The sequence below is a fragment of the Lepisosteus oculatus genome, chromosome 16 (genome assembly GCF_040954835.1).
Source record: "Lepisosteus oculatus isolate fLepOcu1 chromosome 16, fLepOcu1.hap2, whole genome shotgun sequence".
NCBI lineage: Eukaryota > Metazoa > Chordata > Actinopteri > Semionotiformes > Lepisosteidae > Lepisosteus > Lepisosteus oculatus.
Window position 1 is genome coordinate 718,662 of NC_090711.1, and position 15,618 is coordinate 734,279.

A 15,618-nucleotide genomic window follows, 5' to 3' on the forward strand; every position below is an offset into this window, starting at 1 on the left:
AATAATATAGCAGTTCCTATTTTATAGTTAAGTATTAAATCTTGGGCTACATACAGCTCAGATTTGGAGTCTTGGACTACTTGTTCTGGTCCGAAAGTGTCCTGCTCTGTGGTGGATCCTCTCTACATCAGAGCTCCTCAGCCTGCAGTTCTACCAGTCGACACCATTGCAGAAATGTGCTCCTCCTGTCTGCTTAATTATTGAATTGAAAATGAGCACGATCGATCTGGTAATGCAGGTGGCTGTGGCAGAGTCGACTTCGCCGAGCAGGTTGGTGGGCAGAAGAGCCTGTCGCTCAGGCGCACGCAGGATATGTGTCTTCTCCTCCTGCCTTGAGCTTTTTATGGGAGTAAATTCTTGCAGACGAGTGTGTGATTATTTCAGAAAAAATAGTTGCTACTGACTCCGAAGGCCTTCGGCTTACCAAACAATTTGATTATTTCTCAGTGCCTAACTTGGAACTTGGGGAAGATTATATCCCAGACGGTTGCACAGCAGGACGCCCCCAACACGAAGTCTCCGTAGGGCATCACCACACTCCTGTTGTCACCCTGCCCCAGACACTCTTCTGCTCCTCCCCATGCCTGTACTGGAGTCAGAACCACCTCTGCTCTGCACCAGGTTTCTTCATTTAAAAACTCATGTTACTTTTGAATCCTTTCACCCTGCGTTTTGCACTAGTGATCATTTCCTGTTCTCATGCTGTAAGTGCTGTAGCTCCACAAGCAGCGAAGACAGTTTCTTAGGTGAGCCACTGAGAGGCTGTCAGTGACCTTCCGAAAGGCCACAGTAAGAGTGATAAGCTCTGTGCACTTGTGACTGGTAGGGTGTCTCTGCCAGGCAGCTGCCCTGGGATGGGAGACACACAGCTGGAGAAACTTACTCTCAGTGCTGCCTAACATCCAGCCTCTAAGGACTGGTGCTTTGTCTCTGAAGATCAGCAAGATTGGGTCTGGTCAGAACTGGGATGGAGGACTTCCAAGGAAAGCCTCCTCCTGTCAGTGGAGAGGGTGGACCAGTAGGGGGCTCTCTGAGACCCCAGTGAAGTCTCTTGTGGTGTTCTGAGTTTGAACAACCTGGCCACTCTGATTTTCCCCAGTGGGGCTGCTGTACATCATTTACATCAGGCTTTAGGAGCTCTACAAATATAAATATAATCGCTTATCAGTCTCAAAACGTTTCTTTAATTCCTCTGAGGCTGAAGAGACGGAAAGCAGTGTAACTAGGGCCAGAGATGGAAACGACTGGCGTAATCAAGCAGTTCCAGAGAAAGCTCTAAATGGGAGCAGATTGCACACCCCTGTGCCTCAGTCCTGCAGTGCTGATTGGGGTAATCGCTTCCTTCGGGTCTTGAGGTGTTTGTGAACCCCACTGGAATGTGCCCCTCCCCCCTTCCCAATGGCATATTTGGAAACTCTGTTGCAGGTAGACTGGATTAAAGACAAAAGTTTTCTCAGTACCTGAGATCATGGATTTCCAGTATGTCTTGCATTATATCTACAAAGTAAAGAACCGAGTATTTATTTCTTGACAGATTAACTAAATTAACTCTGCTTGAGAGGTGGCTTCATCTGGACCTCCACATCTTTTCCATTTTTGCAGTAAAAGCGAGAAACCTTTTGGCTTTTGTTTGTCTGGAGGCCGTCTTGAGGGTCAGTCGAATCCAGGCTGTTTGCGGTGCTGTGGGTGTCAGGAGCTGTGCAGAGAGGCAGACTCTGCGGGGCTGTGAGATGCAGAGGCTGGCTGGTTATTTAAGCCAGACAGTTGATGTTCCACATGTGTTCCCTGGTGCTGAGCTGAGACAGCTGTTGGCTCTGAGCCCCGCCCACCAGTCTAAGCCCCTCCCCCTGTCTTGAGCTACACCCACCAACCAGCGCACCTCCTCCTGTCTTGAGCCCCGCCCATAAACCAGTGCCCCCTGTCCCTGTCTTGAGCCCTGCCCACAAGCCTGGCACACCTGAGGTTTCCACACTCATGGATTTCCAGGTCTTATGTATTCCTGGGAGGTGGAATAATGTAACTGGAGTCTTTTCAACAGGTTGCTCTTCTCAAGGAAGATGTGAGGTTAATTCTTGTAACTTCAGGAAATGACTGATTTAAAAAGAAGGAAGGTTGAAGACAGGACCTAGGCTTGCAGTGAGATCAGAATAGCAGGCTGTTATCAGCTTGCATCTGCACCCACATATAAGGCTGGGTCTTTCTGTGGAGCGATCCAGGGACGTAAACTAATGCTAATGCTCCTAAGTCATTAGTGTTATATAATCTTTGCCTTCTTAAACTTAATGAGACGGTTTCATATTTACTGTTTTAGATGTATATTAATGTAAAGGTTTCTGTTTTGTGATTCTCTGTATTTGTGAAATGAAAATAAAGATCTTAAAAATCAAAATCGAGCCTGGGAAGATGCCCTATTCTGGGGTACAACAGCAGTGTTGCACCTGGGATGTGAACTCACAGTCCTGAGCCCTGACCTCCGCTCCACACTGCTGTTACAGTCCAGTACAGCATTAACATGGAAGAAAGTGTTTTGCACTGCGGGCTTGGAAGAGCGCTGGAGTGAGTGGCGAGAGGAGGGGGTGATCTCTGTCTGCCCCCTTCCGAGTCCGAGCCCTGGAAGCTGAGGCGTCTGGAAGGGAGCAGGAAACAGGAGCGAGAAGGGCAGTGTCTGTTCAGGTGCTGCGTGCTGATTTGCAAATATACTGCGTCAGGAAAGTTGTTGAATCCGAACGTGTCCGAGCAGACCGAAGCGTTTTGAAAATCCCAAAAGTGTGCTGCTGTTGAAAATCAGATTCTTTAAGCCTTGGGGCACAATGCATTTCTTTTTTCTTAAAGTCGTGACAAAGCCAGTGCGATAGAGGTTATAACAAGACCTTCCTCTGCCCAGCTGTAATAGGGCACCAGGCAGGTGATGGACCCCCGACTGCACTTGTGCTCACTAGGTCTCGGTGTCGCCGGCTTACAAAACGAATCTTCTTTCTTTTCTAGATGTGAAGATTAGCGAAGTCTGTGACATCATGAAAATACAAAAGAAGGAAAGGCAGGTTGGTGGAATGTTATTTTGTATCCGTGTTTTAACTTTTCCGTTAGAAATGCTTGGATTTCAAGTGGGCAGCGAAAAGCCCACAGCTGAAGAATGCTCTGTGAAACAGTTTGTGCCTGATCAGTACCTGAAGGACCCGTGGAACTCAAACAGCGACCCTGTGTGTGGTATCGGCATTATGGCAGTGTCTCTCAGTATTCAGTATCCTCCTCTGGAGCCAGTGGTTACTGCTGTCCATGAGTGTTGACGTGTGGTCCATACTTCTCAGTGTGAAAGCCAACAGTCTACAGACTGCAGCAGAGAGGTGGGAGCTGTGCGGCGCAGCTCAGGACACAGGCTGCTCTTCTGTGCGAGAGGGGCTGGGGTGGTGCTCGGGGACGAGGATGGGGGTGTGGTGTCTGCAGGGGCTGAGGGGGTACCCCGAGAGCCTCCCTGCTTCTCCTGTGGGTGGATGGGAAGCCCCTGAGCGCTCGGGTACTGTGGAATGTCATTCACATCTGCCATTACATTTGTGGGAGGTTCTGCTTTGTGTCGTTATCATTGTACAGGCGTAGCAGGGTAGCTGAAACTGGGGTGTGGCTTTGTGTACACACCAGAGGAAGCAATCTGGGGAGAGGGAATACATTTGTACTGTGTTTGGAGTTTATTGCGGTGTCGGTTTGGAAGGAGCTGTATTGTGTTGATCTTGCTGGTTCCAGTGGAGGGGCGTGCTGCCGGTGCGGGCGAGCAGGTGCATGTTGGGGGGAGGCCAGGATGTGCAGCTCGTGGGAGTCGAGACAGTTCGTGCTGTGCTCCGAAACGCTCTGACCTTTGCCAGGCCAGGAATCAGATGATTCTGGCACTGCCAAGCCTGAGTCCTGCAAGCTGAGAAATGGAAGAGTTCTGTTTTCAGTTTTTTTCCAGATTAGTTCTGGCCTTGGTGCCAAAAACATTGTGAGTATCTTACAGATAAAATCACAAGGAGTCCCAGTCTATGAACGCAGCAGTGACCAATTAATGTTTGTTGTCTGATTAAAGCAAAGTGCCACACAAATGCCTGTATTGGAGACACTATTTAAGAAATTGCTTAATTCGTTTCTCTTCTGTTGTGCAGTCGATTTCATTCACGAGAGCTGTGAAGCTGTGATAGTTCACTGTTATTTTGAACAGCAATCTGTAAACTTCTTAATCAGACTGCCGTGAGGCTTGATGGTCAAATGTTTTGTGATAATAACTCCTTGCTTCTTATGTAGTGTCCGTCATCCCAGTGGATCCCAAAGTGCTGTGCATTCAGCACAGCTTCCACTGCACCACTGTGCAGCCCCACCTAGGTTCTGTGCAGCAGCAGTTCTGTACCTGGGAACTGCTTGTGTTAGCCCACGATTCCACAAGGCACCTACTGTGGCAGAGATTTTGTTTTTGGAAATTCTGGCCAGGAGGGAAGAGCACCACCTACTGGTTCACCAGCATCACTTACAGCAGGATCCTGGCTGTCCTCAGAGTTCTCCCACTTGGGCCCAGGCCTGGCTCAGCCCGCACAGGCCTGGCCCTGTGGAGACCCGCTGAGGTCTGGCTCTGAGGTGGTGACTCGGAGAAGCAGGAAGAGGCAGTAGGAGCAGGAGAGGGGAATGAGGGCCTGTGGGTTGGAGGGTACAGACTAGTGATTGAAAAAAATAGTTTAGTTTATCCACGTTAATGGTAGTGGTGTGGAGGAGTGGTTAAAGCTCTGGACCAGAGAGCTTTGGTTGCAAATCTGAAGTGGGACACAGCTGTGTCCTTCAGCCAGACACTTCGCTCAGGCCGTCCAGGTCCTCGTTGTAACTGAAAGTTTTCTGGGTTGGTTTACCTGTTAAAAGAATGAAAAGTAATGGAAGAGTCCTTGTCCTGCGCTGCAGTCTCAGCCCCGGCCAGCTGCGAGACAGTGGGGCAGGAGCTTACTCTCCCGGGTGAGCAGGAGGCCGGGATGTGGTCTGGCTTCGTACTTGTCCGGAAAACGAATCTCTGGATTTGTGGCAAAAGTAAAACAAAAGTGCCCCCCTCTTCCTCCTGGGCTTTGTGAGCGCATTTCCGAGTAGGGCGCTGGGGTCGTCTCTCCGAGAGACTGGGGAGAGGGGCCAGCGGTGGACAGCCTGTCCTGCTCCAGGTCCACACAGAGGTCCTCAGGCTGGTCCCTGCTGGCGTGAGAGCTGCATTGGGAAGAGTTAAACATGTTCGTTTAACAGACAAATAAGCAGAGATTGGCAGTTAATGTTATAAAGCAGTTGTTAGTCTTTTAATTTAATTTTTGGTTAAAGGCTAAATCCAGGATCAGTACAACAGCATAATCAAGTGTTTTAGTAACTGTTTAATTAGCAGGTAAAGTGACACTCTATCAGGGTCACCAATTAACTAGAGAAATTTGCTTTACCATCTTGCTGAACACCGAGGCATGTGTTGGAACTCATGCTTATTATCTCTGTGGCAGAATACCTTTCTAAAGGTCACATTAACAGGTCATTAATTTGCCATAAAGACTTCCGTGCCTTTGGATTTTAAGATCGCAAAATTAATTGTATAATGAGGTGGTTACAGGTGGCTGTGAAGTGCTCCAGGAATTCCCCAATATGTATATTTTACTCTGGCTGTGAGAACTATTAATATAGTTATTGTGTAGCTGTACCGTTACTATCGTTAAGCCAGCAAATTAAATGTGTCTTTGCTGGGAGAGAGAAGGGTGACTGTGTGGGAGAGAGCCGGGCTTCTGTGGGCTGGCTTGAGCTTTGAGAAGGAGGGATGTTGGTATTATCAGATCAGCTGCTCAGCTCTTCATTTCTAGAGGTGCATCAGCTGACCACTCACCACAGGGTCCTTACAGTTTGCCCCTGCAGTGGTTAATGGTCTTCCTGCTGCCTCGCATCACGTCCGTACGATTAAGAGGTTTAGTATTGACACTGCTGATAAAGGCAGTATTGTGTCATGGCCTGCAGGCTGCGGGCTGTGGCTGTAAATTGCAGCAGCTCATGAGGCCAGTGTGGGCTCCTGCCCCTGTTTCATATTGGCCCCTCCTGTTGGTGGGGTAACTAGATGCGGCGGTGACGTCCCGGGAGGAGCCAGCCTGCGTGCCCAGCGGTGGCACGGAGGGGCGCTGTGTGTCCCAGGAGCGAGGCTCTGGTCCGTGGGGCCGGGGGGCTAAGAGAGCAGCAGTGTGGCTGTGCAGCGAGCTGTGGGGGGAGGGAGGGAGCCCGAGCCACCCTGCCTCTCCGCCGTCTTGCTTCTCGGGAAACCTGCAGTCATTTCCCCTCCCCGTGTTCCGCACACAGGTCTCCCGCCACGCTCAAGTGCTGCCTGCCGTCTAGCGCGCGCGCGCGTGCGTGTGTGTGTGTGTCGAGCAGAGCAGTTTCTTATCAAAAGCAGGACGGAACCTGCACTCGGTGTCGGTCTCCTCAGCGTTCTGTGGAAGCGACAGCTCGAGCTAAAGGTGGGAATTGCATTGACCTAATTGCAGCTGCTTGCATCCCGCCTATTGATTGGAGACGGGTCCTGGATTGATTGCAGTGCCTGTGCTGGGGGCTGGCGGCTGCCTGCTGCAGTACGTCACAGGCTGGGCTCTGTGTGCAGTGCATGTGAGGAGGCACCATGCGCACTCTCTGCAATGTGCCGTCCGCCCGCTGCCTGTGGAGAGAGGAGCCCGGCTGAGGACGTGCCTCTGCGATAGCGGCACAGGCGCTCCCCTCGGGGCCCCGGGAGGATGCTGAGGGGGAGGAGGAGGAGGCAGGCAGCCAGGTGAGGAGCCTTCTTTCCTTTCTGCCCTGTTCCCCGCTGTGGCTGTGGGGGCCTGGCGCTGGCTGCCTGCGTTGGCGGAGGAGCGTTGCGCGGCGCTGCTGTCGAGGGCGCCCTTCCCAGCGCAGGCTCGCTTCAGGCCCGCTCTGCCCACGGCCTCGCCGTCCTCCTCCCAGCCTGCCCGGCGAGCAGCAGTCTGCCCGTGTTCTGCCTCGGTGCCGGCTGGGTAGGCACCCCTGTTTCGACTGAGTGATCTGTGTCCTGGCTCGATGTTATCTCAGGGTCGTGCTGCACAGCAAGAGCAAACAGCTAAAGCCCCGCTGTGTTACTTTATTGTGTTCTATTTATTTATTCTTCTGTCGGTGGGGGGAGAGCCCTGGAAGGTCCCGCAGTGTGTCTGTCCACCCTGAGCTCTGGTTCTGTCTGACGCGGCCTTGTCGCGTGTCTGTCTTAATACCGGGGTCGTGACCAACACCCTGCCTCTGTGGGCACTGTGAAATGAACGTCTCATTAGTCTGCTGTCGCTGTTGAGCACAATTATCGGCTCCTGTAATTCCACATATTTAACAAGCGAGAGGCCAGAGCTGAGGGAAATCCCGAGCCCTGCCTCGCTGTCTGCTATATTACCTCTGTCACCGTAATCACTGAGGGGAAAGTCTCTGCTGGAGGGAAACTCGGTGATCCCTGATTAGGAAATCGGGCTGTGCTTCTGTATTTTAGCAGTCTCGCTCTGTCGCGCGTCTTTGTCAGAACGGCTGGCTCTTCGTGCTGTGGGGCTGCTCGGCAGTGAAGGGGTTACTCCGCAGGCTGTATGTTTACGCTGCCAGTTTCCTGCAGCTTTGGTACGGAGCCTGTTTCCGTGGCAACGGCCCTGTTTCGAGCCGGTGGTGGAGTCTGTAGTGATTCATTGACATTATAGCCGTACCTGCTGGAGAGCTGCAGGGAAAGAGTCGTCGTGGCAAAAACAGCCTCTCTGCAAAATACACACACAGCAGTACGGAACCGCTGCCCGGGCTGGGAGCTGACCCTGTTTGAGGTGGAGAAAAGCCCAATACAGTGTCTGAAGTGCTCCTGACTGGAGTGAGAGTATCACTGGAGCTACAGGCCTTCAATAGGACAGTCTGGGTGACCACGGCGCAGCGGCGGGCGTGTCTGCGCCACACTCGCTGGTGTCAGGCAGGTAGCCGAGCGCCTGAGGTGTCCCGTGTGAAGGCACAGTGCAGAGGAGTGGACAGGGAGTGCAGTGCATGAAGGATATAGGAGAGGAGAAGAGGCTTAAACTGGGTAACTCTGGTACAGTAAGGCCATGATTATTGTGGTCAGCTGTTCTTCTTTCTTACTGGGTGAAAAGGACCTGCATGGTTTCAGTGAGCATGCCAATGCTATTATCGGTTCACTGTGCCAAACTGAAACTGGGTCAAGCCTGTCCCCCATCAGTCCAGAGCAGCCAGCCCTGCTGCCACAGTGCCCGATGTGCCTTCCAAGAAACTGGCTTGGTTTGGGCACAATAAGCTCTTCTTAATAAGCTTTGTTCTACCATGAAGTGGTGATTTCTAATGCTACGCGTCCATAACCCCTGGATTACTGAGTCACTCTGACCTCTTAAAGCTCATGATGTACCAGGAGATGAGGGAAACGGCTATCCGCTTCTGAGCTAGTGGTGCACAAGCCCATGCAGGTGTTTCTGTAGGGGTCACCATGAAATCGTGGTCCACAACGTGATTTTGGATTTTCGTTACTGTAGGTAAACAGTTGTTTCCTGTCTTCTGGTCTAGAACTTTGTGTTTAGCAAGGAGCATAACGCTGCTGGCATTCCTGTTAACGGGCCTGTTGGTTCCCTTCTTCCCCTGCTGCTCTCTTTCAGATGTCCACCGCCCAGGTATTAAAGCACACTCCAGCCACAGCAGCCGCAACTGCCACTGACCAAAACGCACAAGTTACATTTCCCAGCAGCCCACACGGGTCACCGGACCAGCCCAGGGCCCCCGGGGGGCTGACCAATCACTGCATGGCCCACACCAAACAGCCTTGCCTGGGGGAGCAGGGGGTCAGCTCAGGCGGCCTCAGCCCCGCCCCCACGCCCCCCCTGAACGGCGAGGAGGACGATGATGGGGGTGGCGGCTCGAGGGTGAAGAAGAAACGGAAGAAAAAAGAGAAGAGGGAGACAGGCGCTTGGGCGAAGGCCGAGAAAGACGCCAAACCAAAGAAGAAGAAGGAGCAGAAGGAGGGCAGGGAGCCGCGCAGGACGAAAGTGCCCAAGGAGCCCAAGAAGGTCAAGGAGCTGAAACCACCAAAGGAGCCCAAGAAGCCGCGGGCTCCCCGGGAGCCCAGGGAGCCCAAGCCCCCACGCGAGAAGAAGAGTGCCCCGTCCCCGCAGAAGCACCGTGGACGCAAGGCCGGGTGAGTCGCCGCTGCCCCCAGCTGCCCTCTGGGTGTAAAAGCCGTTATTCTGACTGGTTATTGTGTACGTGCAGAGTCCCGTAGGCCAGGTTGTCTGTTTTTGCTGTTTGTCCCCTGGTGGCCTGGTTGGTCCAGCAGCTCAGCTCACAGCTGTCCAGACCCAGGAAGGCGCCGTGCCTGTCCAGACCCAGGAAGGCGCCGCACGGCTGCATGCTGTGCCTGTCCAGACCCAGGGTGACTCCAGGAAGCGGGCTGGGCCAGCAGTGCCTGTGGACACTCAGCTCTTCCCTTTGCTTTCCTGCTCAGCAGAGAACAGGGCCCCTCGCCACCGGAGAAAAAGAAGAAGGGGAAGAGGAAAAGCGAAGTCCTGCAGGAGGCACTGGAGAGCGATGAGACCGTGTCGCTGTCAGCCCCTGGCAACGAGGAGACCAGTGACTCTCTGGATGGCACGGTGAGCCTCAGTATCATTTGGCCAACCACTTCTCCAAGTCAGCTTGCACAGAGTCTGAAATCCCAAAGTTCAAAGGAAAAGCAAACTGTAAAAAGCACTGGTAGAAGAATTTCCTTGGTGACCTGTCTCTCCGGTGTCTGTGACCCTGTGTCTCTGGTGTGCGTGTCTGTGACCCTGTGTCTCTGGTGTGCGTGTCTGTGACCCTGTGTCTTGTCCTGTGTGTGTGTGTGTCTGTGACCCTGTGTCTTGTCCTGTGTGTGTGTGTGTGTCTGTGACCCTGTGTCTTGTCCTGTGTGTGTGTGTGTGTGTCTGTGACCCTGTGTCTTGTCCTGTGTGTGTGTGTGTGTGTGTGTGTGTGTGTGTGTCTGTGACCCTGTGTCTTGTCGTGTGTGTGTGTGACCGGGTGTCTTCTCCTGTGTCTCCGGTGTGTGTGTGTGTGTGACCCTGTGTCTTGTCCTGTGTGTGTGAGTGACCGGGTGTCTTGGGTGTCCTTTGTCTCAGAAGCGGCGCTCGGGGCGGCAGGTGAAACGCAGGAAGTACAATGAGGATCTGGACTTCAAGGTGGTGGACGACGATGGGGAGACCATCGCGGTGCTGGGGACCGGCCGCATCCCTGCGCTGTCCTCCTCCACGCTGGCCTGGCAGGCCGAGGTACGTCTCCGCGGCCCCAGTCGGCCTGTCTCACATTTTCACACTCTCGGCCACATGCGCCGACAGTCTGATCCATTCCCCTGACGCTCGAATCGCTGTGTTTCAGGAGCCCCCAGAAGACGAGGCCAACATCATCGAGAAGATTCTGGCTGTGCGCGCAGTCAAGAGAGAGGTACTGCACTTCCTCTGCCTGTCCCAGTGATTTCTGGACCTGCTGCCTGTCCGTCTGCTTGTCCTGACTCTTCTCTCTGTGTTTCAGATCTCTGCAGGAGAGCCGTCTCATGAGATGGAGGAGTTCTACGTCAAGTACCGGAACTTGTGAGTGTGATCGTCGGAGACTGGAATTCGGATTTCTTTCCTTGCCGCAGAGTCTAGGATTCTTCCTTTATTTTTATGGCAAAAGAAAAGAGTTACACTGGTCCAGTTACGCCTGACTTGACCGGTTAATTTCTTCAGCACTTGTCTTACAATCCTCTTTATGTATTAAGTGGAGTCTTAGCAAACTCGCGGGGCAGGGGGACCTGTCTTCTGGGTGATCCGGGCTCTTGAGTTCTCTCATTTCCTCTTGGGCAGGTATGACTCTGCTGTTAACGCAGGGAGGGATCAGATCTCAGCCAGAGCTGGCAGGGCAGGATGCCTATGGCCTTCATGGCCAGGGATAATCTTTATTGTGTTGGAGTGCCAGGCTGGAGCCCAGTGCAAGCACCTGTGTGAACAGATAAACAGAATGAAACTGCGTTGGCTGCGCGAGAACGATCAGCCTTGAAACGGAGATAACGTGTAGCAGAGGCAGCGAGACGCTCCCAGCCTTGGAGCTCGGCCTTGCACCTCGAGCGCCGATGCCAGACCTCACAGCTCTCTGCAGCTGCAGAGGAAGAGCAGCCCTGTGACCCGTGTCGTCATGACTGACTGCAGCCCTCTCTCTCTCCCCTGTCTGCAGCTCCTACTTGCACTGTAAGTGGGCCATGCTGGAGGAGCTGGAGAAGGATCCCAGGATCCATCAGAAGATCAAGCGCTTCAGGAACAGGCAGGCCCAGATGAAGCACATCTTCACCGAGGTGCGTTTCTCGTGACATCACAATTGCGTCACCCCTGACAGGAAGCAAACCGCTGTCCCGCTCCTCTCCACCCACAGAAAATAGTCGCAAAGACTGTTGCACTATGTATGTTTTTAAAGTCTAACTTTCAGTTAAATGACATCAGCATGTCACATGAATGGTTAAAAACTTCTGAATCGCTTTACTTATGTCTTTAACCTTGATTTCCACAGTGTGCAGATTGCCAATCTAATTAATTAACTGTAGAGTCTGGGGTTTGCTTGCAGTTTGCCTACAGAGAGAATGCACATTTTTATCTCTTAGCTGTGTGTGGGTGTTTGCTTTTTCCCTTGGTTTGTGTAGAGGGCTAAGTGCTGTTTTCCAGTTGTTGATAAAGCACGTCTCCTTAACGCCCCCTCTCGCTGTTGTAGCCGGACGAGGACCTGTTCAACCCTGACTACATCGAGGTGGACAGAGTCCTGGAGGTCGCGCACACCAAGGACACCGAGACTGGGGAGGTGAGGCAGCTCACGACTGCAGGGCTCATGACAGAAATCAGAATCACAGGTACACCTTGAGCAGTCAGCTGCGAAAGCTGCTGTTCTGGAGAGCAATCCTGTGGCACCATTTCCTGCTCGTGCAGTGGAACTGCTTCTTTATCTTTGTATTCAAAAGTGTGTTTTTTATAACAGTATCAAATTGGAGTTTTTAAATTCTCTGGATATTATGGCAATGTGGTAAAAAACATCGGAGTTAAGCTCGGGTTCCCATTGCAGTTCGTTTCGAAGAAGAGTTTTGCTTATTAAAACCATCCAGGATTATAGTGCAGCGCATCAACCTCAAGTCATCCGGGGCATGGTGCTTCTGCCCTGCTGAAGCTGTCGAGGACAGAAGTGCTGTGTCAGGTGGGCGGGTAGTTTCCCTGCTCACCAGTTCTGTGCTTTAAATTTGCCTTAAATCAGCGCGTCTGTCTGACCTTCACCCTCTAGCTCTCGTTATCCCCCTGGTTAGAGTCCTTGGGAAGTTAATCAGCCTGCTCCCGAGGAAACGAAGGCTGGACCGTTTCCAGAGTTCCTCAGGGAAGCTCTGGAGCAGGCGTGTGTAGGAGCTCCTGGAATCCCCTCGGACTTCTCTGCAGCTCCTCTCTCCTGAGGCTGTGGGCCGGGTGACCCAGGGGAAAGGCAGGCTGTCGCTCTGTGGGGAGACGGGACCCCACAGTGAGGCCGCAGAGCCACAGAGGGCTGGAGCCTGTCTGGGGTGGCTGCCCCTCGGGGCTTTACTCACTGGAGGTGTTGGGTTTCCGCAGGAAGTCACACACTACCTGGTGAAGTGGTGCTCCTTGTCCTACGAGGAGAGCACCTGGGAGCTGCGAGAGGACGTGGATCCCGGGAAGATCAGGGAGTTCGAGGAAATCCGGAGGATCCCCGATCTGAAAGCAGTGGTGAGAGCAGGGGGCTGTGTGAACACACCTTGGGCTTGTGTACCTGTCCTTGCTGTGGCGCAGAGCCTTCGGCCCCGTTCGGAATCAGGCCAAGGAGGCTGTTGGCGTTTTATTTTCCAGGTCCTTGTGTGCCGTTTCTTTTGTGCCCTACTTTGTAAGAGCAAGAGACCTCCCCGGCGCACTGGTGTCGATGTGGGTCACCGAGTCTCAGGAGGCCTGGTGGGTCTTCTTGTCACGCTGTGAGGCTTGGCAGTGAGCTCGGGGGGTCAGAGCTGGAGCCGGCCTTCACTGCTAAAGCATGCTGTCCCGTGTACGACTGCAGGAACGCCCGCCCCCGGAGCAGTGGCAGAAGCTGGAGAAGTCCCGGGATTACAGGAATGGGAACGAGCTGCGGGAATACCAGCTGGAGGGCATGAACTGGCTGCTTTTCAACTGGTACAACAGGTACTTGTGAGGCTGAGGCTGGGCACGCTGATCCGCTCACCTGTCCCTGCGCTGATGGGGCACTGGGCCAGTGGCCTTCTGCCTTGGGCTGATATTTTTCAATCTTGCCCAACTCTTATTTACCCGATTGATCCAGTTGATTGTCAGGTCTTTGTCATTGCCCACGGAGTCTGTGTGTCCAGCTGGAGCTGGGGTCTGAGATGAGGGCCTGGACAGTTTCTCTGGGTTTGACAGGCCTGCTCTAGGCCTGGAGGAAGCATTACACTGCTTCAGTATAAGATAGAAGTAGTTTAACCTTCTGACCTCAGGCGGAGTAAAACGCACAGCTGAGAGTCAGATTTGAAGATCACAAGGTGAGATGGTCAGACTGTCTTTAACCCTGTGACCTTTCCAAGCGTGTCTGTTTGGCTGCGATCGCACAAAAGGTGAAAGTGCTCATCTCCTTTGCCCCTCCAGGAAGAACTGCATCCTGGCGGACGAGATGGGGCTGGGCAAGACGATCCAGTCGATCACCTTCCTGTACGAGATCTTCGTCATGGGGATCCGCGGCCCCTTCCTCATCATCGCGCCGCTCTCCACCATCACCAACTGGGAGCGGGAGTTCCGCACCTGGACGGAGATGAACGTCATCGTCTACCACGGCAGCCAGATCAGCCGGCAGATGATTCAGCAGTACGAGATGTACTACAAGGACGAGCAGGTGTGTGGTCCGACGAGCGTGTGGACGCCTTGATTTCCGCACACAGCCTTCCTGACCGCTTCCCTTCGCCATCCCATCATGCCAGGGCTGTGGTGGAGCTGTACCTTTAATGGCAGCAGAGGGGTTCTCAGCTTCAGGCTGGAGCACAAGAGGCAGTTGTTCCTGGAGACTGAGCAGACTCGGTCTGGCTGCGAAGGGGGAATGACCAGAGCGGCCTGGGAGTTCAGCAGTGCCGGGTGCTCGTCCGATGGCTGTGCCTCTTGCTCTCGGCAGGGCGCCCCCCTCGCTGGAATGTTCAAGTTCCATGGGGTGATCACCACCTTCGAGATGATCCTGGCGGACTGCCCGGAGCTGAAGAAGGTCCAGTGGCGCTGCGTGGTGATCGACGAGGCGCACCGCCTCAAGAACAGGAACTGCAAGCTGCTGGAGGGGCTGAAGCTCATGAGCCTGGTGAGAGAGCGAGGATCTGTGTGTGTGGCCTGCCCCTGCCCCCCGCACCTGCCCCAGCCCCTGCGTCCTGCGGTATGTGCTGAAATGCACTGACCCTGGCCTAAGCTACATTGTGAAAGACGATTTCCAATCCACAGAAGTACGTGCAACAAGTTCAAACTATTGCAGTCTTCCTTTATTTACCCTTCTTGTAGTGTTTGTTCCCCTTTGCTCTTCTTGCCTCTTGTGTGTTTTTTATTTTAACCTTTATTTAATGAAGATGGAAATGACACGGACAAAGCGCATCCCTCCACAGATTCCCAGAGCTCCGTGTGGGAGGATCACCACCAGCAGGCGGACACGCCAGTGATGCCATCTGACCGGCTGTTTTCCTCCTGTACAGGAGCACAAGGTGCTGCTGACCGGCACGCCGCTGCAGAACTCTGTGGAGGAGCTCTTCAGTCTGCTCAACTTCCTGGAGCCCCAGCAGTTCCCCTCCGAGAGCAGCTTCCTGGAGGAGTTCGGGGACCTCAAGACCGAGGAGCAGGTGCTGGAGAGAGAACAGTGCCCCCAGTGGGACTGCCAAGGGCGGGTTTGGCGCGGAGTTTCCAAAGCTTTGCGTGTCGTGTTCCTTGTCTGGGAGTAGAGTGAGACGGCGCCACCTCAGACAGCCAAATCAAGCTCCTCCTCTCAGGCTTGTCCTTCCTCCTCCTGATCTTTTTTACTGTCAGAGCTCGGCCATGTTCATCCGAATTACATACCTGCTGATTGGTGGGCAGATCCACATGCCGGTCAATTTCCTGAATTTCTAGTTAGAAGTTAAAGCATAGAAAGAAACTGAAAGTCACCCGCCCAGTAAGACATGTCCGCGTCTCTGTCCTTTTCCGACCGCGTGCAGTTGTCCGTGCTGCAGTTTGTTTGCGGATGGGGCAGTAACGTGTCGGTCCCCTGCCCCTCAGGTCAAGAAGCTGCAGGCCATCCTGAAGCCCATGATGCTGCGGAGGCTGAAGGACGATGTGGAGAAGAACCTGGCGCCCAAGGAGGAGACCATCATCGAGGTGGAGCTCACCAACATCCAGAAGAAATACTACAGGGCCATCCTGGAGAAGAACTTCACCTTCCTGGCCAAGGGGGCCAACCAGCACAACATGCCCAACCTCATCAACACCATGATGGAGCTGCGCAAGTGCTGCAACCACCCCTACCTCATCACAGGTGCTCCAGTGTTTCCCATAACCCTCCGCCTTATAACAGGTGCTCCAGTGTATCCCATAACCCCCCACCTCA

At 53.4% G+C, this 15,618-nt stretch overlaps 1 protein-coding gene across 4 annotated transcripts in view; it reads left to right on the top strand.

Moving 5' to 3' along the window:
• Positions 1-15,618, top strand: part of chd6 (chromodomain helicase DNA binding protein 6) — a 35,624-nt gene that overhangs the window by 1,638 nt on the left and 18,368 nt on the right. For 2 of the 4 annotated variants that reach the window (XR_011181787.1, XM_069179639.1), the window contains exons 2-15: positions 2,986-3,041; positions 8,643-9,178; positions 9,485-9,629; positions 10,131-10,280; positions 10,387-10,452; positions 10,540-10,598; positions 11,221-11,338; positions 11,749-11,835; positions 12,624-12,758; positions 13,081-13,202; positions 13,659-13,902; positions 14,176-14,352; positions 14,735-14,878; positions 15,291-15,546. Coding sequence is in view for 3 of the 4 variants with exons in the window: in XM_069179639.1 (XP_069035740.1) it covers positions 3,015-3,041; positions 8,643-9,178; positions 9,485-9,629; positions 10,131-10,280; positions 10,387-10,452; positions 10,540-10,598; positions 11,221-11,338; positions 11,749-11,835; positions 12,624-12,758; positions 13,081-13,202; positions 13,659-13,902; positions 14,176-14,352; positions 14,735-14,878; positions 15,291-15,546 (2,266 nt within the window). In the remaining variant the exon portion in view is untranslated. Of the gene's footprint in view, positions 1-2,985; positions 3,042-6,410; positions 6,782-8,642; positions 9,179-9,484; positions 9,630-10,130; positions 10,281-10,386; positions 10,453-10,539; positions 10,599-11,220; positions 11,339-11,748; positions 11,836-12,623; positions 12,759-13,080; positions 13,203-13,658; positions 13,903-14,175; positions 14,353-14,734; positions 14,879-15,290; positions 15,547-15,618 lie in introns of those variants that run through there. The other 2 variants (XM_069179640.1, XM_069179641.1) reach the window with 2 other exon arrangements.